Source organism: Chelonia mydas, chromosome 10 (assembly GCF_015237465.2).
Source record: "Chelonia mydas isolate rCheMyd1 chromosome 10, rCheMyd1.pri.v2, whole genome shotgun sequence".
NCBI classification, from domain to species: Eukaryota; Metazoa; Chordata; order Testudines; family Cheloniidae; genus Chelonia; species Chelonia mydas.
In genome coordinates, this window is record NC_051250.2 from 20,692,391 (window position 1) to 20,716,117 (window position 23,727).

The 23,727-nt window shown below is 39.6% G+C and overlaps 1 protein-coding gene across 4 annotated transcripts in view; it reads right to left on the minus strand.

The window, feature by feature from the left end:
• Positions 1–2,265: 2,265 nt before the first annotated feature.
• Positions 2,266–23,727, minus strand: part of CPPED1 (calcineurin like phosphoesterase domain containing 1) — a 91,601-nt gene continuing 70,139 nt past the window's right edge. For all 4 annotated transcript variants that reach the window (XM_043523244.1, XM_037910843.2, XM_037910841.2 and 1 more), the window contains one exon: positions 2,266–5,294. In XM_043523244.1, the coding sequence (XP_043379179.1) occupies positions 5,065–5,294 (230 nt within the window). In that variant the 3' untranslated portion in view covers positions 2,266–5,064. The remainder of the gene's footprint in view (positions 5,295–23,727) is intronic.

Below are 23,727 nucleotides of genomic sequence, written 5' to 3' on the forward strand. Positions count from 1 at the left end.
ATAGCCGTGTTAGTCTGTATCAGCAACGATAGTCTCTAAGGTGCCCCAAGGACTCCTCGTTGTTTTTACTAACGAGAATGTTGCCTATGAGCACTTCCAAACGTAGCTAGTGTTTGCTCTCCTTATAACCTAGTTTGAACTGAAGGCAAATTACGTAATCCGCTTGATCACCTCTAACATCTTGGTGTTTCATTTAAAACTCCCGTGTACATCTGTGAGTATATACATATTCCTGCTTTACTTTCATATTCAGAAGAAAATAATGGAAAGTAGATGGCTTAGTAATGTATATCAGTGCCCCATTCTAGCAATATGGTTCATCCAGGCTGATTAGGTTTGAATTAAACAATATTGAAGGGACACTATCAACTTTTAAATCACATATCTGCCTGACATTTCTCTTACTAGCTGTTGTTACAAGCAGCAACTATAAAGACTACATTTTTTCCCTCTTTCAGTTTGCCTGCTTAGTGCATCTGACAGTATTTTGTGTGTAGTCAGTTTCATTAACGATGTGCGGGGAATGGTCTCCAATATAACAGGAGCGAGAGAAACATCTTATAGGAAAATATGATTGTAAAACAAAATTCAGAATGGGGCCTTGGGCATATGAACTAGTTTTTAACTTCTTTTTTCCAAAGTGATTAGAGTGAATATAATTACTACAGATCCAAGCCTGCAGTCATTACCTGGGTAGAACTTCCATTAATTTGATTTCCACCACCCTTCCCCCCTCTCCCGCACCATTCTCCCCAAGATCTTCAGAATAGGGCCTTATTTAAAAAAAACAAACAGATGTGTATTAATCATTGCTAAATATTACAACTAGCTTTAATAAATGTGAATTGATCTAGAACTGAAAACTCATCTGATCAGTGAATGAGACACTGATAACACTCCCCAGAAGATCTGCTGTCCAGGTTTGTAGCACATTGTAAAGTATTCTTTATCTTGCACCACAATGACTCCTCAACCTACCTTTTCTGTTGATTATCCACGATAATGTTGTGAAAGTTCCAGGTTACAAACTTTTTTTTAAAAATGTATCTTAATATGCGAGATACCCTTTCCCCCCCTATTTTAAATAACTTTTTACTACTTTGCAAAAGTGTGTATTCAATTGCATTTTAGAGTTAAATTCCCCTTGATTTCTTATTTAAATATACATTATACTGAGTATATTTCAATATCCTAAGTAAAACCTTCTTATTGATTCTCCCATGTACCACTTCATGTGACCAATTTAAACTATTCAGGTGAGTTTGAAGACATGCTTCAAATCTCTTAACCTTCAGGTTAAGAAATGGTTTAGACCTTTACCTGTATATTCTTGCAATAGCCAGCTGGGACACTACTGTACTTTGCTAAGCAATAAAAAAGGTGTAACATGACTAAATCATGAAAGTGACACCTATTTTGTAATAATGTATGGACACATGGTACATCCTTCCTCTGGAAAAACAGGCACACAAAGCTAGTTCACACATGTCACTAGCACTAGCTGCTGCTGAATGGTATTGTTGCTGTCACTGTAATTGATTCTAATTCCCAATTAAAATGTATTGGTCTTCTAATTATGCAGACAATAAAGGGCTGACCCTGCAGAACAGCAGGAAGCAGTTTGTTGAGCAGAGCATGTGCACATACACACTGCAGAGATTGTGCAAGCACTGTGCTGTGCGAAGTGGAGGATGGGTGAGGATGCCAGGGTAAACCTCCTGTTGCCCATCCTGTCTGCCAAATTTGACCACACATCAGACATTTTGGGGTTTATTTTTAAAGTAGCAATTACTTCTCCTTAGCTGGAGGGCTAACTGGAGATTTGCTGCTGAGCCAGCTGCTGGTAAGCAGGACACACAGCCATCCGCTGTAGATGTCCTGCAGTCAGAGTATCCCCCACTTTTAGCTGATCCAAGTTTTATCCCTAAACATCATTAAATGTGTGGGATGATACTAAGCACATCTTGTTAGTTCCATTTTTAAAAAACATACAGCTGCCCCGCAGCTTCTATTTTTATAGGTAGAAGTGTGGGCCTTTAGGGAGGGATCTGAAGGAGGACAGGGTAGTACCCTGGGGTTTCAGCCTCAGGAGGACTTCACAAAGATAGGGAGTGGCCCAGGAAAAAAGAAAACCCATGATAGGAGAAGTAGACCTGTGGCAACAAGGCGGGCACCACTGGCTCAGTGAACCTTGTATTTATTTTATTCCAGCATAGTGTCATGAATGGATCTGAAAGAGTCGTTATTAATAAGACTCGAAAGCCCTGATTTATACAGTATATTTATTTCTCATGGTAGACTGTATGAGTGATGTATAATTCTTGAAGCTTCTTATACTTCACTCAATCATGAATTTGGAATATAAAATTTAAATTGGATTTTAAAAGATTTTACAGTGTAGTAATACTCTTTAGTGAGAAAACAATAGACAATTTATGGTAAAAAAATCTCTTATAAAAAGCAAACTTGGAACTATTTATACAATATGAATTAATGTTGAAATTTGAGTTATGAGTTTGTATAAGTAAAATGGTTCTGCATAAACACATTCATGCTTTATAATTCCACATGTGTGTATATAATCATTTATGAAATCATAAATTCTAAAATTTTTAGAACCACTCCTATTCATACCCATTCTATTAATTTCTCGTGTTTACGGAAAACCGCTCTTTTCAAATCTATCTTGGCTCTCCCAAATATCATCCTCACAATTAAATGGCCCACCTTATTTCTTTTCTGCCCACTCTACTATATGGGGCAAGACCAACAGAACCATCCAGTGCCTATCATACTCTGTTCTTTCCGCTGAGCCATAACCTGAACGGACATACTTAAACGCTATAAGTAACAGTGGAATACCCTTCCTTTTGCAACAAACTGTAAGGGGAGCACCACTCTACAGCATTAACTAGCAGTAAGGACAAAGAAACCTCAGCACATTTGGGGCCAGATTTTTAAGGGCCTAAAGCTACAGATAGGCACTTTTGAAAATTCTACTAGGTGCCTAACTACTATTGAAATCAATGGAAGTTAGGCATCTAGATACTTTTGAAAATCAAGCCTAAATAACTTTATAAATCTGTTCCTTAGCCTTGGTGAAGGACATTAGCTGCCAAATCTGAGGTGGCTTCTTGAAAAACCAGACTATTAAAACAATATCTAACTAAGTAAGGCCGCTTGGAGGCTCTATACCAGAGGTGGGAAAACTACGGCCGACCCTCCTGCCCGGCCCCTGAGCTCTTGGCCTGGGAGGCTAGCCCCTGGCCCCTCCCCGCAGCCTCAGCTCCCTGCGTCACTGGTGCAATGCTCTGGGCAGCGGGGCTGCGAGCTCTTGCCAGGTCACGGCTCGGCAGCTGCGCTGCCTGACCCGGTGCTCTGTGCTGCGGCTGGCTCCAGCTGTAGCACCACCAGCCACCGGTGCTCCAGGCAGCGCGGTAAGGGGGCAGGGAGTGGGGGGGGGGGTTGGATAGAGGGCAGGGGCGGGGGTGGTCAGAGGGCAGGGAACCGGGGGGTTGAATGGGGGCAGGGATCCCAGGGGGGCAGTCAGGAAGGAGTGGGGGGGGGTTGGATGGGGTGGCGGGGGGCAGTCAGTGGAGGGGGGTTCCGGGGGCAGTCAGGGAGAAAGGGTGGTTGGGTGATGCAGGGGTCTTGGGGGGCGGGAGGCCGGACAGGAATGAGAGGAGGGGTTGGATGGGGCAGCGGGGGGAGGGGAGAGTCCAGGGGCGGTCAGGGGACAGGGAGGGATCGATGGGGCCGGGGTCCCAGGGGGGTTGGATAGGGCAGGAGTCCCGGGGGGGGGGCATCAGGGGGCGAGAAACAGGGGGGGTCAGGTATGGGGCGGGACCTGGCCACGCCTGGTTGGGGAGGCACAGCCTTTCCTAACCGGCCCTCCATACAATTTCAGAAACTCGTTGTGGCCCTGAGGCCAAAAAGTTTGCCCGCCCCTGTGCTACATTGACCAAAAATCTCTCTCAGGACGTTTGGGGACTTTATATTGTACTTAGCGAATCTTTTAAACTAATGTCCTAGACTAAAACAATATATATATTATAGTCTTTTTTCTTTAAAAAGAATATACAGCATAGGCAGTTTTTGAGCTTCTGCAATTTAGTTTGGTAGAACTGGACATCCATAAATCTCCCTTTGTCTAGGAGTCAGCTGTTTTCTAAAGAGGATATGCTCTTACAGGGAACTCTCAATAGCAAATTTAATTGCAGTTAAATGCCAAGAGGCAACAGTAAAATGACTCTTCTATATTTAGTTTCTCTTTATGGTTTTCCTATTATATTTTCTTAGTTTACAGGCTTTTCTAACCTCCACTCCTGCAGACTCAAATTATGAGTCTTGTCTCTCTTATAGCACCCACAATGGTGATTTGCTAGGCAGAGAAGAATCCAGCTTGCTCTGATTGCTGTAGTAGTTCTGAAGATAAAGGCTTGGGATGGGAGATGACATCAACTGGAAGGAAGCAGAAATAGGGTGAGATCCAAAACTCATTGAAGTCAATGGAAGTCTTCCCTCTGACTTCAAAGGGCTTTGGATTAGCCCATACTGAATACGAACATGCCACATTTACTTTGTCACTTTCTGGAGGATTACCAAGCATTTAATAGAGAACATTAAGTATAATGGTTTTGAGATGTATCTTGTGGGCCATCAAACTAGAACAGAAGGGTGAACTAGAGTTGAGTTTGTCATCCAGAAGCCACTGCTCCTACTCATGGATATGCTATAAAAGTCTGATCCAGGAGTAGAGCAGCTAACCCTCAGAACAGCTCTTTCCCATTACAAAATCAATAGTGATAGCATTACCTTTATTATTTTTCATATTATAATTGGTTTCATTTCCCCTCAAAGGTATAAATATCTCTGCATACTTTTCTGCTTTGTTATTTAGGATGGTAATGAGTTGAGACAACTATTTTGGTGCATAATACACAACTGGGAATCATCTTCAGCCCACAGTAGGCTTTTTTGTTTTTGCTTAGCTAGTGTTTCTATCTGGGAAATAAAAAATGTGAATTAAAAATAAACTGGAGACTTGTCATAGTTAGAAAATGGCTAATTTTGCTTAATCAAATCCATCAGCTCTTTTTCTATTCCTTGGCTACTCAGATCATTTAAACTGCAGTATCTGTGAACAATCTTCTCAGCTGTGACAATGACCACTCTAAGCCCATGGGTATCTTCTCCCAGTTGACATCCAATTGCTGATGAAACCACCATCTCTAGATCCTTGTAGGACCCTCCGGCATTCCTATGGTAGTGTCCAGAAAATACAGCTTTAATGCCTGTTTAAAAATAATATATATTTATATTTAGTTAACACAGTCTATGGACAAAATGAGCTTAAAAACAGTATGATCTCCTTTTTTAGGCTCATGCAGCCACTATAATTCAACAGACATCTATATGACTAAGAACAGCTACAACTTGTCATGTTTATCCTTATTTTCTTAATGGGCATTTTTAATCTAATGATTAAGAAATTGTGAAATTAATAGAGAATCGTTTACATGATATTACATTTAGGAAGAAAATAAATATTAGCAACATATTGATATTCAGACCAACTAACCTCCCACTCCCTTTAAAAATATTGGAGCCCTGTATCTTTAAATTCAGATTCAAGCCAGCTATTTTCCCATTACTTCTTTGATCAAAAACAGTAAAACTGTGAGAGGATGTTCTTTTTGAAAGTCCTTTTGTAATTCTAAATCAAGTAATTAACCAGAGGATCATGCATGTAGATAGGAGCAGAAAGTCAACTGTTGGATCCACACATTACCTTCTAATTAACATTTGGAGAACTAAAGATAACAAGACCCTCAAATCTGTTTATTCAAAGGGATAATGATTATAAGAGTGAATGACATTAAAAGATAGGACAAAGTGGGGGAGGGAATATCTTTTATTGGGCCAACCTCTGTTGGTAAGAGACAAAAGTTTTTGAGCCTACACAGAGTTCTTCAGATCTGGAAAATGTGTCAGCTAAATACAAGGTGGAACAGATTTGTATAGTATACTAACTAGTTAATACACATTTCAAGTGAAAGTGGCCCACTAACACCTCTCCAGTAATGTGGTTGGGGGAGTATTTAAGTGGGTTCTAAATTGTTGTGATAAGCCATAAATCCAGTGTCGCTATTCAGTCCATGATTTTTAATGTCGAGCAAAGTTATGACTTTAAGCTCTTGTCTTTTTGAAGATGTTGTGCACGTTTCCTTTGAGGATGAGGACTGAGGTCACATAAGAGTGATCAGTTTGTGACAAGTATTCACCTACAAGTGATATGGTGTTTTCTGTGTGAATTCATTCAAGGGTGTAGTGATAGCTGGGTTTCATCCACCTTGTTGTTGTGGCCCTTAATGCATTCAGTGAGGTACACCACATGTTGTGATAGGCATGTGTGGAGCCCATGGATATTGGGAAGTGTGTTATGTGGGGTGTTGCAAATCATAGCATTGGAGAGATGTCTACAGGTTTTTGCATCTGTTCTGGGAGGGTCTGGTGTTGCTTTGAGTCCTTGCTGATGATGAGGTTGGGAGGTGGTTTAAAAGCCAGAAAGGGGAGGGGGATTCAGGAAAGATCTTTTAGGCTGTGGTCCCCATTGAGTATGGGTTATAATGGTTTGATACCCCATATGGTTGGTAGGTGACAACTAAGGGTGTGCAGTCAAAAAGGGTTTCATTTCTGTACTGAAGCAGGTTCTCCTGGCAGCATTTGGGTGGCCTGCTCCATGATGTGATCTACTCCTCTGGTGGAGTGTCCTTGTTTGGCATAGGCAGTTTTAAGTGTGTTAAGATGTATACCTCTGATGTTCTCCTCGGAGCACATTCTGTGGTATCTGAGTGCCTGGCTGTAGATAAGATTTCTTGGTGTGTTTGGGATGGTTACTGGATCTGCGATCACTTGTGGTGATCTGTATGTTTGTTGTCTGTCAGGTTCTATTGTTGAAGCTGATCATGGTGTTCAGGAAGTTGATGCTAGTGTGAGAGTGTTCTAGTGAGAGTTTAATGGAGGAGGGGTAATTGATGTTGTGGTGGAAATCTTTGAGGGTCTGTAGGTTATCTACCAGAAGATAAAAATATCATCAATGTAACTCAGGTATATGATTGACTTCATGGTGCATTTGTCCAGAAATTCTTCAAGGTGGTCCATGAAGAGGTTGGCATACTGGGGAGCCATCCTAGTAGCCATGGCTGTTCCTATGGTGTGTATGTTTAATGTAAAACTGTTACGAGTGAGGATGAAATGGATGAGTTTTGGGGTGGATATCTGAGCATTGTCCATTATCTTGTAAATGTTTGAGGCAGGCAGCAATACCATCGTTGTGATGTATGTTGGTGTATAGGCAGTTGATATCTATGGTGGCAAGGATGGAGTTCTGAGGGAAGATGATAATTCTGTGGCATTTCTGGAGGAAGTCAGTCATGTGCTGGCCCTTTGTGTGGTGAATGGTTTGAGGATGGTTTTTCTGAGTTCCAATATTCCTTCAGTAATGCTGCTGTGGTCAGATACGATGGGTCTGCCTAGGTTCCCTTATTTGTGTACTACAGGATGAGAAGATAGACTATAATCTCCTGTCCAGAGGTATTGGAAGGTACAGCCCTTTATGAAGGATGTCTGGAATATAAATAAGCCAGACACATGAAAGAAACCTGAAATGTGTAAGAGGCTTCTAAGTTAGATGAGAAGGGAAGGAAGATGAAAACTACCTGGAGTGGAGAGGCTGACAGGCCTCAAAGAGAAAGAGGTACTATAATAACATGAACTAACTCTTAAGGAGTATGTTATGCAATCGTTTTTTCTTCGTATACTTAATCAATCTTGTTTTTAATTACACCATTTGTATTTTAAACCATATTGAGGTAACATCACTAGGGCCTTGAAAAGAAGAAATACTTTTCATTTGATCTATTGCTAGAGACAACTGGGGAGAAAATTGTGCCTTATCCTCAAGAATGCTGCTCAGGTAATCCCCTAATGTGACCCAAATACTAGCTCTAGGCAGCAGGGATTTGGGGAAAGCTCACTGACATAAATGGTGGCAGGAAAAGGAAGCAAACAAATATGGTATACTTCATAAACCTTGAGATTCTGGGATGAAAAATGCTTTAACATTAGTAGAGCTGATCAGAAAAATTGTGATAAGCGATTAAAAAAATTAATCGCAATTAATCGCACTGTTAAATAATAGAATACCGTTTATTTAAATATTTTTTGATGTCTTCTACATTTTTAAATATATTGATTTCAATTACAACACAGTGTATAGTGCTCACTTTATTTTTGATTACAAATATCTGCACTGTAAAAAAAGAAATAGTATATTTCAATTCACTTAATATAAGTACTGTAGTGCAATCTCTTTATCATGAAAGTTGAACTTACAAATGTAGACTTATGTACAAAAAATAACTACATTCAAAAATAAAACAATGTAAAACTTTAGAGCCTACAAGTCCACTCAGTCCTACTTCAGCCAATTGCTCAGACAAACAATTCTGGTTACATTTGTAGGAGATAATGCTGCCCTCTTCTCGTTTACAACGTCACCTGAAAGTGAGATGTGCTGAAGATTCATATGGCCTCCCTTCATGCTTCAACCACCATTCCAGAGGACATGCGTTCCTGCTGATGACAGGTTCTGCTCGATAATGATCCAAAGCAGAGCGGACTGACGCATGTTCATTTTCGTCATTGGGTCAGATGCCACCAGCAGAAGGTTGATTTTCTTTTTTGGTGGTTCGGGTTCTGTAGTTTCCGCAGCAAAATGTTGCTCTTTTAAGACTTCTGAAAGCACGCTCCACACCTTGTCCCGCTCAGATTTTGGCAGGCATTTCAGATTCTTAAACCTTGGGTTGAGTGCTGTAGCTATTCTTAGAAATCTCACATTGGTACCTTCTTCGTGTTTTGTGAAAGCTGCAGTGCCAGTATTTGTAAATCAAACAATATGTGCTGGGTCATCATCCAAGACTGCTATAACATGAAATATATGGCAGAATGCAGGTAAAACAGAACAGGAGACATGTAATTCTACCCCAAGGAGTTCAGTCACAAATTTAATTAACACACTATTATTTTTAAATGATCAGCAGCAGCATGGGAGCATGTCCGCCGAAACGGTGGCTGACGCGTGAAGGGGCATACAAATGTTTAGCATATCTGGCACGTAAACACCTTGCAATGCCAACTACAAAAGTGCCATGCGAATGCCTGTTCTCACTTTCAGGTGACATAAATAAGAAGCAGGCAGCCGTATCTCCTGTAAACTTGTTTGTCTTAGCAATTACCTGAACAAGAAGTAGGACTGAATGGATGTGTAGGCTCTGATGTTTTAGAATGTTTTGTTTTTGAGTGCAGTTGTGTAACCAAATAAATAAATAAATAAATCTACATTTGTAAGTTACACTTTCACAATAGAGATTGCACTACAGTACTTGTATGAGGTGAACTGAAAAATACTATTTCTTTATATGTTTTATTATTTTTGCAGTGCAAATATTTGTAAAGTGCGCACTGTACACTTTGTATTCTGTGTTATAATAAAAATCAATATATTTGAAAATGTAGAAAAATATCCAGAAATATTTAATAAATTTCAATTGGTATTCTATTGTTTAACAGTGCAATTAAATGTGATAAATTTTTTTAATCACAATTAATTTTTTTGAGTTAAACTGCATGAGTTAACTGCAATTTATCGACAGCCCTTGTTTTCAAACTTTGCTGCTTCATCAGAATCAAAACTGCTTCATTTTGAACTTCAATTTTGATGAAGTTCTGATGACAGCTCATCCACCTGGTTCTAGAGCCAAGGACTCCAGTGCTGTTGGACAGTCCACCATGCATGCTGCCTGAAGCAGGAGCTCCATACCATTTCTGGTACTTTTAAAAAATACTGCAAGAATAAGAATGGTCACATAATTCCATCTGCAGGGACTAAAATAAGAAAATGCCCGTTCAGGTATGTATGATGGTGACTCTCTCTTTTTTCTCTTTGGTGAATGCCAATAAACGTGGCATGAAATTTAAACATAAATGTATTCTTACAGCTAAGTATTGCTAATGTGCATTGCTTTCACACTTAATACAAATCACTTCAGATACAGTACAATTTAGAAATATGAATTAAGCATAAATAGCAAATTTCACAAACAGAGATTTAGCACCTCCAAAACAAACAAACAAGACCAGCAAAATGCTTTGCATGTCAGGCTGTTACAAACTCCCTAAGGCTGCGACTAATCCTATTCCATCCCATTCTGCTTGAAAACACTACTGGACCAGATGGCTGAAAAAATCTGAAAATTGTTTTATAATTTATCATCACGTATAATGCATACGATTTAATTGTATACTTTAGGTTAGTATCACTATAGAAGGACTTTTATACCTGTTAGTTAAGATACTGTGAATGGAAAGAAAGATTTTCAAAAGCACCTAAATTACATAGGAGCATATCTTCCCTTGAAAGCCAATAGAATTTGTGCTACTAAATCACTCAGGGCCAAATTTACTGAGTTATGTAAGTGCACCATTTAGGTGCATGTAGCTCACTACACAGGTTGAGATACAGTTGTGCTATATTAAAAACTTTGCATACTACTTACCTCTGGTAGCAAGACATGCAGCCTATAATTTCTAGGCTAGCCATTTTCTAATAAATTAACATTGTGTTTAAAAAGCCCAAAATATAAAACAAAACAAGCTCTAAATCAAGCAACTTAAAGCTAAGAAATGTTAGCACAGAAATTCACTGTGAGGCGGAATGTAAATTGCCTGTTTAATGTATAGGCAAAGTGACTCCCCCGCACCCCAGGAGGAATAATGCAGTATTTAACAGGTTTCAGAGTAACAGCCATGTTAGTCTGTATTCGCAAAAAGAAAAGGAGTACTTGTGGCACCTTGGTTAGTCTCTAAGGTGCCACAAGTACTCCTTTTCTTTTTGAAGTATTTAACTTTATTCATTTCTGTGAGGAACTGGGAATAAGAGAGGGACCTAGTTTGGTTCCATTTTTAAAAGATATAGATACAAATTTAAAAACAGATGGTTAGCTGCTTTCAGTGTCAGTGACAACCCCAACAAAGGTTTTTGATCAGATACATCAAAGCCGCAGTTTGAGTGGAATACTGAAACAGCCATCTCTGTGTGCATTACAGCTGAACCACAGTTTAAGTAGCCTAAACAAAACAGTACCGACAGAGCTACTTTCATGCTAAGAGTATTTCCAGAATCAGCAACCAGATTCATCTTCTGCACTATGGAGGGAGTTCAGAGGCCCCATTTAATTCAAGGCAAATTATTGTTTCAGGAAGCTCAGCAGAACACCTTGCTAGAGCCACCATCATTTCAAAAAAGGGTCGTGTTTCCTCTGCTCTTAGGATTTCCTTTGGATTTGTTGATCATTCATGTGACAAGCAACAATAGGACCTGCATAACTTATTGGTACTTTAGGAGTGGAACAAGAAAGTACAAATTAAATCCTGAATGAAGCAAGAGAAGTTCTCTTGCTCCAAGAGCCGTTTTTTGGTTTTGTTTTTATTTAAACTAGTGCCCAGTGTGTGCTCTCCAAGCAGTTCACAACACAAGGCATCTAATGATTAAAACCAGGACAGGTAAAAACAGAATTAAAAAAAAAATTCAAATCAAATACAAGTTTAAAAAAAAAAAGAGCCTAGGTAATAATTTCAAATTAGGCCTAAATTTAGGATAGTCTATTAAAATATTTAAGCAGTACAAGTTTGTCAAAGTTTTAAAGTCTAGTCACTGATCTGGTGGAAGTCACTCTAAACTGGACAGTCTCTATGTAAAAGAATAAATGGACACAAATCAGACGTCAAGAATTATAACGTTCAAAAACCAGTTGGAGAAAACTTTAATCTCTTTGGTCACTCAATTAAAAGTCACAATTCTTCAACAAAAAAACTTCAAAAACAGACTCCAACGAGAGACTGATGAATTGGAATTAATTTGCAAACTGGACACCATTAAATTAGGCTTGAATAAAGACAGAGTGGATGTGTCATTACACAGAGTAAAACTATTCCCCCCCCCCCCCCCCCACTGTTCCTCACACGTTCTTGTCAACTGCTGGAAATGGCCCACCTTGATTATCACTACAAAAGGCTTTTTTTCCTCTCCTGCTGGTAGTAGCTCACCCTACCTGATCACTCTCGTTACAGTGTGTATGGTAACGTCCATTGTTTCATGTTCTCTGTGTATATAAAATCTCCCCACTGTATTTTCTAGTGCATGCATCTGATGAAGTAAGCTGTAGCTCACGAAAGCTTATGCTCAAATAAATTTGTCAGTCTCTAAGGTGCCACAAGTACTCCTTTTCTAAGCATCTTTAACCACTGTTTGTGAAAATGCCAAAACAGCTTTTGATAGCATCAGCAAGGGTAGAGAGAATATTTTCTTCATTTCAGTTTATTCAGCTAGCTCAGTTTAAAGTTTGAAAAAAGAAGAAAAACTTGTCCTCCAATCTGAATAAAAAATAAGGTGTGAGAGGATAAGATCTACTACATTTGAAATCTTAAAGGAAGTAGTAGCCTGAAATAATCAGTTAATTTCACTAACTACAGATAATACTTCCTCTGTTTAGTAAATCAGTTTTTAATGCAAAATGTGTTTTGCTAAGAAAAAATAAACTTGTATATCAGCACATTTAAGGTAGTTTCTTTAATTTAAAATTTTAAAATGCCAGTTTTTGTGCATTTTTAATTGAATTCCAATTTCCATCCAAATTCAGCTTGATACAAATCACAAGTAAAAAGTTAATCTAGTAAACAGAAAAAGGATGAATGATGCATTTTAGCTAATAAAAATTAAGAATCTGAAAGTGTTTTATATGCTTTTATAGGTATAATGCATTCTCCTGGTTAGCAAACAGTACCAAATTTATTGTAAAGGTTCAAAGGGCTTGTCTATACAAGAGCTAACAGCATGCTGGGGTGTAAATTTACAGCATAGTGCACACTCACTGGCTGTGAGGACCCTTCTGCTGTGCACTGAAAACTCTCTTGTGAGTACTGTCCTACCCAATGTGCACTGGGGAACTTTCTGTCCACAGGCAGAGTGACTGTGTGGCACACTTTAGATTTACACCTCAGCTTGCTCTGCACTAATGGGTCATACAGACATGCCTTTTGAGCTGCAAATCAATATAGTTTAATGGTTACCAGCCACTGAAAATCAACCTCTCTAATTAAAGTACAAATGCAAAAGATTAAAACTGGTTTACAGTAAGCCAACCTGGTTAAAACTACATAAATTTTAACAAAAGAGCAGCTTAAGTGTCATCTGCCTAAGCAGATGGCAATTCACACATTATCATGTCAACTAAGTTATTGAATCTTCAAGAAGTTAGCAGAAGGGTATTGGCCCAGCCCCCATCATCTCTGATCCCTACAAATATCACTTCAGCATCTTTGAACCTCCTAACTCCTGGACTTACAATTCCTGAAGCTGTGGGCTTGAAACATATTTTGCCTTTTAAAGCCTGACTATCAAGGGGAGTTCATGGACTTCCTGTTCAAATGCTTCACAAATCAACGTGTTTCAGGGAATTCTAAGAATGTGATCCTCCTGGTGCTCTTGAATGGACAAAAAGGAGACCTTGTGGCATCTTAGAGACGAACAAATTTATTTGGGCCTAAGCTTTCGTGGGCTACAGGTCACTTCATCAGATGCATGGAGTGGAAAATACAGTAAGCCAGTATAAATATACAGCACATGAAAAGATGGGAGTTACCTTACCATGCTAACGAGGCCTGCTCAGCTTTATCAAAGGCTAATTCAATTAGGGTGGATGTGCCCCATTCTGTAATTGAATTGGCCTCGTTAGCACTGACCGCCTGAAAGGCCTGCTCAGCTCTATCCAAACATTGCAATATATTCATTCAGAAATATAATATGGCTACCCTATGGCTTAAAGCCGCAAGAATAAATTCATGTCCCATACCTTTCATTAAACCGTTAGTATTAGTGGCTGTGTAATGGGTGTACCAACTGGCTGTGTAAAATAACTTTCTAGGTGAAATGGGAAGAGAGTACGTGCTGTCAATGTGAGGGGAAATTCTAAGTTTTTTCAAGAAAATATTGTCACTTTTAGAGATGAAGAAAAACTGCTTAGATTTCCCCACCCCCCTTCCCCTCCTGTTACTGTCACTTTTCTTGGCTCTTCTCTACAATTCCACAGAAGGCAGAAAATGTCATTTGAAAACTCAATTTCATCTTCTGGTCTTTTATGAAAAAGTTACAGTGATAAAGCTGCAGGGAGATGTTAACCTGTGTGACAATTTTTTTTTTTGAACTTAGAAAGGAAAATACTCTCTCTTTTTTGGTATGTTCCTAAAGTGACATCCTATTGCCTTCCCCAGAATCCTACTGGTCTGAAAGAAAACAGCCAGCAGTGACAAGCTGCCCCGCCCCCCAAACCCCCTTACTGTTGTATTGTCTTTATCATTGGAAAAGCAGTAACAGAGAGGCTATAAAAGCAACGTAAGTAGCACAGCAAGATGCAGTCTGATAGGTAACTTTAGTCTTGTGTTTTGCCCTGATCTAAGGGCTGTACCTCCTTCTATGACAACTCAAAACTTGTTCACAATGCTGTTGTAGCCATGTTGGTCTCAGGGGGAGAGGGAGGAGAGAGAAAGAATAGAAATCTATATTAAAAAAAGCCCCAAATACCAGGGCTGTCCCTAATCTGGTAACCCTTCTTCCACCAACCAAAGTGGGTCAAAAAAAAATTACCCCACCCACCTTGTCAACCTCAAAACTTGTTTAGGGGGCCTGTTACCATACTGCAGCAACTTCATACACCCTATGGGAAATTAAAATGTGGTAAGATACACATGAAAAAAAGGTTTCATACGAAGCACTTTCAGCTTTGTAATTTAATGGGTCTGTCGCCCCAAGCATATTTAATGTTTATTGATGCTAATCTGATTTAGCTACACTTATCAAGGCAATCCTTTAATACAGCACTGAAATAGCATCAGTGCCACTACAACAAGACCCACCCCTTTATAGCCAATGGCCCAGATGCCAGGACAACTCTCCTTGAAGGTGGGAGACCTGTTTTCAAATCCCTATTCTGCCTCATCTGGAGCAGGGGCTTGAACCCCGGTGTCCCACCTTCCAAAAGGGGGTGGGTCTCAAATTGTTCCACTGAAGCGGTTTCACTTTGTATAAATCATTTAAATATTTGCTGAGTGAGCGAAAGCAAGACAGACTGACACTACAGCCAATGATTACGGATGTACACAAGTCTTGTGCAAGTCCTGGCTCTTTCTTCACTAATGCACAGTTTGGGTTTGGGTTTTTATTTTTATTCACTCATCTACACTTAACTTATTTTTGTTAGTTACCATAAGAAGCCAGTGTGAACTACTCAATGCAATAATACTAAGATGACAAGCAGGCAATTTACTTTTCTCTTACCTTTGATCTTGAACATAAAAAGAATCTTATAAAATGTGTAATGCACTCAAATTTCATTTATTCACTTAGAATGTTTTGCTAAAGTAGTTCTGTCAAATTATTATTTCAGAAATACATCCTATTAGAAAGAATACTGCATTTTGTCCAGGCAGGCATCATTTAATGTCCTGCTTCAGAATGTCTGGATAAGTTAACTACAATTCTGTATAACTTGCTATGTTCAAAGAGCATGGTGTTGCCCGCTATGTTAGAGAAAGTATTGTGATTAAAGCAGTGGATGGTTGCTAATTCTTCATGTTGCAGGCATGCTGTTGATTTCTGAACTAACTGTTAGTAAAACCTCTGGTACCAAGAGAGGAAGTATAAAGCAATCAAACCATTGTGCCAAGAAATGTCCAAGCATTAGCACCTTCACAAGTATACATTACATCAGTTTAATGAAATATGCTTTAAAATCAAAATTGTTCTGTAAATATTCTGTGTTTACATAACCTGTTCACAAAAACCAGGACCTGTTACATCAATTACTATTCATGCATAATAGACTACTCGGTAAAAAAAAAAGTATATAAAGTGCTCAGGAAAGCAAGACATTAAATGCACTGGGCAGAGCCAGGAACAGTGCAGGTAGGTACTGAATAAAATTTTATACACTTATCTCTGCTGAGGCTCCCCTAGTCATGACCTGCAAAACTATTGTATCTAGATTTCATATTACACCTATCATTATGATACCAGAATGTCTATAAGGTGGGTAGAAAGTTGGCTAGATTGTCGGGCTCAACGGGTAGTGATCAATGGCTCCATGTCTAGTTGGCAGCCGGTGTCAAGTGGAGTGCCCCAGGGGTCGGTCCTGGGGCCCGTTTTGTTCAATAGCTTCATAAATATCTGGAGGATGGTGTGGATTGCACTCTCAGCAAATTTGCGGATGATACTAAACTGGGAGGAGTGGTAGATACGCTGGAGGGCAGGGATAGGATACAGAGGGACCTAGACAAATTGGAGGATTGGGCCAAAAGAAACCTGATGAGGTTCAATAAGGATAAGTGCAGGGTCCTGCACTTAGGACGGAAGAACCCAATGCACCGCTACAGACTAGGGACCGAATGGCTAGGCAGCAGTTCTGCGGAAAAGGACCTAGGGGTGACAGTGGACGAGAAGCTGGATATGAGTCAGCAGCGTGCCCTTGTTGCCAAGAAGGCCAATGGCATTTTGGGATGTATAAGTAGGGGCATAGCGAGCAGATCGAGGGACGTGATCGTTCCCCTCTATTCGACATTGGTGAGGCCTCATCTGGAGTACTGTGTCCAGTTTTGAGCCCCACACTACAAGAAGGATGTGGATAAATTGGAGAAAGTCCAGCGAAGGGCAACAAAAATGATTAGGGGTCTGGAACACATGACTTATGAGGAGAGGCTGAGGGAACTGGGATTGTTTAGTCTGCGGAAGAGAAGAATGAGGGGGGATTTGATAGCTGCTTTCAACTACCTGAGAGGTGGTTCCAGAGAGGATGGTTCTAGACTATTCTCAGTGGTAGAAGAGGACAGGACAAGGAGTAATGGTCTCAAGTTGCAGTGGGGGAGGTTTAGTTTGGATATTAGGAAAAACTTTTTCACTAGGAGGGTGGTGAAACACTGGAATGCGTTACCTAGGGAGGTGGTAGAATCTCCTTTCTTGGAAGTTTTTAAGGTCAGGCTTGACAAAGCCTTGGCTGGGATGATTTGATTGGGGATTGGTCCTGCTTTGAGCAGGGGGTTGGACTAGATGACCTCCTGAGGTCCCTTCCAACCCTGATATTCTATGATTCTATGATTCTTACAACATTTAAATAAACTGAGTGATCTACAGAGACACCCATTTATGATACTCTTTCCCTCCAGAGGTAGGTAGAGAAGTTCAAACAAATTTGTCATCCCATGTTCTTCTTTCCCCACTGTGAGAAGAAACAGAATTAGGAGGTTTTACTGTTTGGTCAGTTCTCTCTCAGAGAGGGGGTGCGCACAAATGCGTATCGAATGTTAAGTCTAGCTACATATATGGCTTTGTACTGAAGGTGGCTGGATTCATTATTACCCTCAGTTATAGAAAGGTAATGTACATGAAGCTCCAAAGCTTTAGGCTGGCTGTTGAAAAAGCTCTGTCATCTGCTTGGACTAGTCTTTCATGACCAATGAGAGTTTCATCATCCCAGAGAATCATAGGGGCCTGTTTCCTATAACTCCTGCTGATCCAAGTCATGACCATCTCTCAGAGACTAACAATCATGCAGAGATCTGTCAAGATTTATGATGCTGACAAAGTGTCGACTAGCACCAAACTCGATTGAAATGCGATTTTATATCAGGTCTTCAAGACATGAATCAATCAGCTACATCACCATGCCTCTAGTAATCTGAACTGAAACTACACTCAGATTGTGTACAAATATCTAAGAACATTGACATTCTCATCTGTAGACCGAAGATGAACTTTCATAACCACCTGAACACAAACAAACAGTTCAAAAATTCCTGAACTTCCTTTAAAATAGTGCCTGTCAGAGTTCCCTCCCCACTCTGGGGTATAGATGTGGGGACCCGCATGAAAGACCCCCTAAGCTTATTTCTATTGTAGGTTAAAACTTAGGTTAAAACTTCCCTAGTTTATCTTCAAATGATACTTAACAGTTGTTGCAAAATTTTGATAACTCTGCATTTATTGAAAATCTTGACCATGAAGTTTTAAAAGGTCCCTGTTTTTATTCTAACCAATATAAACATTAGATTATGTTGCTTTGACTCACACTTTCAGACAATATGTATTATCTAGTGGGACAGGTAAAGGAAGAATAAAATTCCTTCAGAAAGTAGAATGTAGTTTATATAATTCAAAACGCTACCTTTTAAACACACTTTATATGGATGCTTGATCAAGTAAAAAAAAAAGTATCACATTTTGGAGAAATGAAGCAACCTGCAGTGCACTGTTCTGACAAGAAATTATATACAAGCCTGAGCTTTTTGGTCCTGAGAAAATCCCCCTCCTTCAATCAGTCATGTTTAGTTTCACAACAACTAACTACAACATTTCTCAGAGTAGCAGCCGTGTTAGTCTGTATTAGCAAAAAGAAAAGGAGTACTTGTGGCACCTTAGAGACTAACACATTTATCTGAGCATAAGCTTTTGTGAGCTACAGCTCACTTCACTGGATGCATTCAGTGGAAAATACAGCGGGGAGATTTATATACACAGAGAACATGAAACAATGGGTGTTACCATACACACTGTAAGGAGAGTGATCACTTAAGGTGAGCTATTACCAGCAGGAGAGCGGGCGGAGGGGTGGGGGGGGACCTTTTGTAGTAATAATCAAGGTGGGCCATTTCCAGCTGCCCCTCTGCCATGTACATTGGTCAAACTGGACAGTCTCTACGTAAAAGAATAAATGGACACAAATCAGATGTCAAGAATTATAACATTCAAAAACCCGTCAGAGAACACTTCAATCTCTTTGGTCACTCTGTTACAGACCTAAAAGTTGCAATTCTTCAACAAAAAAACTTCAAAAACAGCTCCAACGAGAGACTGCTGAATTGGAATTAATTTGCAAACTGGATACAATTAACTTAGGCTTGAATAGAGACTGGGAGTGGATGGTCAATACACAAAGTAAAACTATTTCCCCATGTTTATTCCCTCTCCCCCCACTGTTCCTCAGACGTTCTTGTCAACTGCTGGAAATGGCCCATCTTGATTATCACTACAAAAGGTTCCCCCCACCGCCGCCATTCTCCTGCTGGTAATAGCTCACCTTAAGTGATCACTCTCGTTACAGTGTGTATGGTAACACCCATTGTTTCATGTTCTGTATGTATATAAATCTCCCCACTGTATTTTCCACTGAATGCATCCGATGACGTGAGCTGTAGCTGTAACTGAAGTGAGCTGTAGAGACTAAATTGGTTAGTCTCTAAGGTGCCACAAGTACTCCTTTTCTTTTAACTACAACATTGAGGAATGTAGAAGTGGCCAGACCAGAATGTTAAAGGATTAGAAACAATTACAGAACATCTAGGTAGCTAAAATTTAGTTACAAATTAAATCTTCAGCACCCTGAAATGTAATGTATGACGGACGAGGAAAGGTTTCATCTTTGAGTAGAAGCCACATATGAAATCCTAAAGAAGTCTATTCCCCTGTCAGCAAGAGAGCGGAGTGAGGTTATTTAGAACTTTAAAACTGCAGCACCATCTTCTTCTAATGAAATATAGTCTTACTTACAAATAAACCCTTTAGAATATCAGTTTTGCAGCACCAGGGAAAAGGGGTCAGGATGATTATGATATAATTGCACTGTAGTGGAACAGAGGAAGTTAGTTGTGTGTAATGCATCATAAGCCCTGGAAGGGTAATTCTATCACAATAATTACACCCCGGTCCTGCCTTATTGTTTAATTACACTTCTGTGATTCCAAGCCCCCCCCCGCCTCCCCCAGTACTGTTCTACTCTTATTTTCCCTTAGTAATGGAATGAGTGCAAGAACTGTGTGATGCTAGTGCCTCTAGCCAGCCTTTACAGGCTGGAAGAAGGAAGGGCTATGTCTCCACATGGACCAACAGAATTGGCTGGCCATTAAGTTGAGCATTCTCTATACCTTTTTAAAAGGGGGGAGCGGGGGCAGGACAGGGAGTGCATGCCAGAGAGCACAAAGACTCTGGAATCGCTCCCACCCTTGATGTGGGTGAGTCTATAAGGAACAATCCAGCTCTTAACCTCAGACTGATAATCTTCATCTTTATACACACTGTTGCCTAATATAAAGGCTATTTGTCTATTTCACCTTCAAATATATATATTTTTTTAAACCACAAGATAAATGTCAGGCTTTCTTCCTTTTTTAATTAAAAACACCACCACCACCAGCAGACCTTCCTTGCTTGCTGTTTTACCAAGAGGTTTTCTTCAACTCTGCATTTCTAAGCAGTACTCTCTTGGGCACAAAATCATCTTTTCAAAATCTCTCACATAACACTGTCTGTAATTTTGGTGTCATCCCTGACCACAAACTCCTCTTCCCTAATCTCTTTGGTCTATAAATCTGCTCACTAAACTAGTTCCCAGTTCAACAAAACTCTTAATTACATTTGTGTTCTGCTGAATTAGGGCTATCGGCAATCACTTTACTGGGTGAAGCACTTGCTAATCTAAGCAGTCCCACCAACCTCGTTGCTCGTGTATGCAGAGTACTAAGTGTTTGCAGGATGAGTACTTAAATTGAACTGTAGTTACATTTTCAAGTCACAAATATATGTAATTTACTGACAAAACTATACTTATTTAAATAAAATAGAGTCACAATTAATTATGCTTTGTACGAAATAAACAATTGTTCAGTTTTAAGAAACAGTATATATTTGTTCAAGTAATATGAACTAAGGGCCAAGCTTTCAGCGTGACCTGCACCCAGCCTTTCACATACAAAACTGTGTACACATACACTTGAGCCTGCACTTTTCAGGTGCAAACACCTGTGTACGCACTATAAAAATTTGAACAGCTGAGCACGCCTACAACTCCTTTAGAATCCATTGGCTCCAACTGATATTGCAGGTGCAAATCCTAAAATGCACAAGCGTTAGGGTAGGTCAAATATGTTTTCAGTCCATATGTTTCACATAGGTTTTCTTCACCTTCACTGAGCGAGAGAGAATGTGTGCGCACATAAGGGAGACTGGCCTTTTCAAACAGAGGTCTAAAACTCAGAAGTGAAAGCATTATAGTTTCAGAAACAAATTTCTATTTGCTGATAAAAACTGTTTTGGATTGAGCTAATCTACTATTACATTCCAAACCAAAAATCTCTGACTATAGGCAGGAAAATGGATAATTTGTTAGATATATAGTTATCTGTACGGTTTAACTTCATAAAGTAATAGTACACATTTACAAGTGCCAGATTTTCAATTTATAAATATTTATCATAAGGACATGATTTTATCTTTAATTAGCCCAACTGTTAAGGACACGTCTAACGTGAGAAATGTAATTCAGCATTTTGCACCAGATGTAGCTTCTGTCAGTTAGTCTTTTATCTTTGTTTGTAATGAATGAGATATTGAAATCAGATTAAAAACATGTTAAACATGCAACTGATTATTAGAGTAACCGCACCAAATCTGAGCTCTAAACTTGAAAAGGATATTGAGGTTTCTGAAATCAAGTTAATTAATCTGAAGAAACTTTATGCAATATTTGAATGCTAAAACACCATTTACTTCCTAAATATCTCCATGTACTTTTTCTTCATTTATAGTACAACCAAGTTTACCTATTGCTATATAGCCCTTTATTAAGTGCAAATGTTTTCCCTATTTCACTTTCCCTGGCAATTTCTTCCCCGCCCACCCCCAACATTAAAATTGCTTTTTGGTATGAGAGAGACAGACAGACAGACTTAAAAACAGGAAAAATATTCCAAGTTCAGACAAAAATATCTTGTTAACCTTTACAGAAGAGAATTCTTTACTAGAATTTTTCATCATTACAAACCATTTTGTATAGCATTTCAAGTCATTCCCACTGAGGCAGAGAAAAGTAGTAGAACATTGGCAGGTGAGGGCGTGGAGGGGTGTTAAAAAACCTTTCATTAAAAAGACAGAATAATTTTCTCAGATTAGAGTCAGAAAATTAGAATAAATATTAAGTGATCAGAAGGTTAACCTCCTTAACCTGCAAGAGCCAGAGTGTCTGGGTTTTTTTTTTTTTTCAGAAAATAAGCAGAGTACACTGGGACTTTATTATCTATTGTCTCTCTCTTTCCTCCATGTATGTATGAGGTGAATTATATGGGGGAAAACCAATTTCATAACCAAGGGTGTGCTGAAATTGATTAATTCTTGGGAAAAGCATAAAGATAGAAAATAACTGGTGTCACTACACATCTGTGCTACCATGATAACTGTTTTTTATACTCCTACAGAGAAGGCTCTTCAAGAGAATAAAAATAAAAAAAAAAGGAAGCAGAATGCATCTGTTACTAAGGAAACTCAGCCACAGAGAGTTCTGTTTTTGATTCAGAGAATTTTTCACAGCTTATTTAGTTAAGCTGTTGTATTGCTAGCTTTCTAGCGCTTTATCCTCATTTCATTTGTTTAATTAATACAAATGTAGTAAGTGAACCGAACACAATGTGGCTCTGGGAGTGGGTGATTTGTTCAATAGAGTGATCTTTCATTACTGTCTCTTTTTCCCATAAATTAAAGCTATCTTGGTATGATAAAGTTTTAACATATTTAAAGTATAGACATTTTAAGTACAGCTACCAATAGATTATTATGAAATATCACTGAAAGAAGAGAGACTATAAAAAAGCCAGGGATGCACCAAGTTAAATACAACAGTCATGTACTATTTAATGTTATCTTTAAATTAATTAACTCTGTAAAACATTATCTGAACAGATAGCTCTTTGAAGTGTTAACATGGTTGCAACCAGCCAGAAAATAGGAATGACTGACCTTTATCTACTGATAAAAGTTTCAGTCAACCAAGTTTCAGTTTAATGGCAGGATAAGTCTATGCAAGATGTAGTTTTGTGAAATACTCTGATAGGGAGAAGCACTGTATAACGTGAACTTTAAAAGGCAAGTGGAATGCTAATTTTCAGTAACACTATTACTCTGGGGGAATTCTGCACCACTGTGTGTGCATAATTAATGAGCAGTGCATATTTTTAATATTTTGCACAGAAAAAAGCTTGTGTGAGAATGTTGCGGCAGTTCCGCCTTTTGCCCACCAGAGGGCAGTGTGGTGCTAGAACACAGCAGCTGCTCCAAGCCAGCTGGGGAAGAGAAAGAGCTGGTCTTCTTCACAGCACCTGCTGTGGGGAGCTATGGGGAGACAGACAGCCTGGGCTGCTGAGGGGTCAGATGGGGCTCATAAGGGTTAGTGGGGGAGGACAGACTGGGGCAGGGGCTGAATGGGAACTGAGGTGCAGAGCCACATGGGTAAAGAAAGAGGGAGGTGCAGAGCTACAGGGGGCAGGGGGTGACTGAGTGGGGGCACAGAGTCACATGGGGACAGGGGGAAGGGGTGCAGGGCCATAAAGGAACAAGTGGGTGGCTGAGTGGGGGCACAGAGATACATGGGGGTACAGGGCCACATGGGAGTACAGGGGCAGATGTGCCTGACTGAATGGGAGAGGCTAGAGGTCAGCCAGCATCTACATGGGGGAAGCTCCCTAGCAGTCCCTCTCCACCCCCCCAACCTTTTCCATACTTGTCCCACCCATACC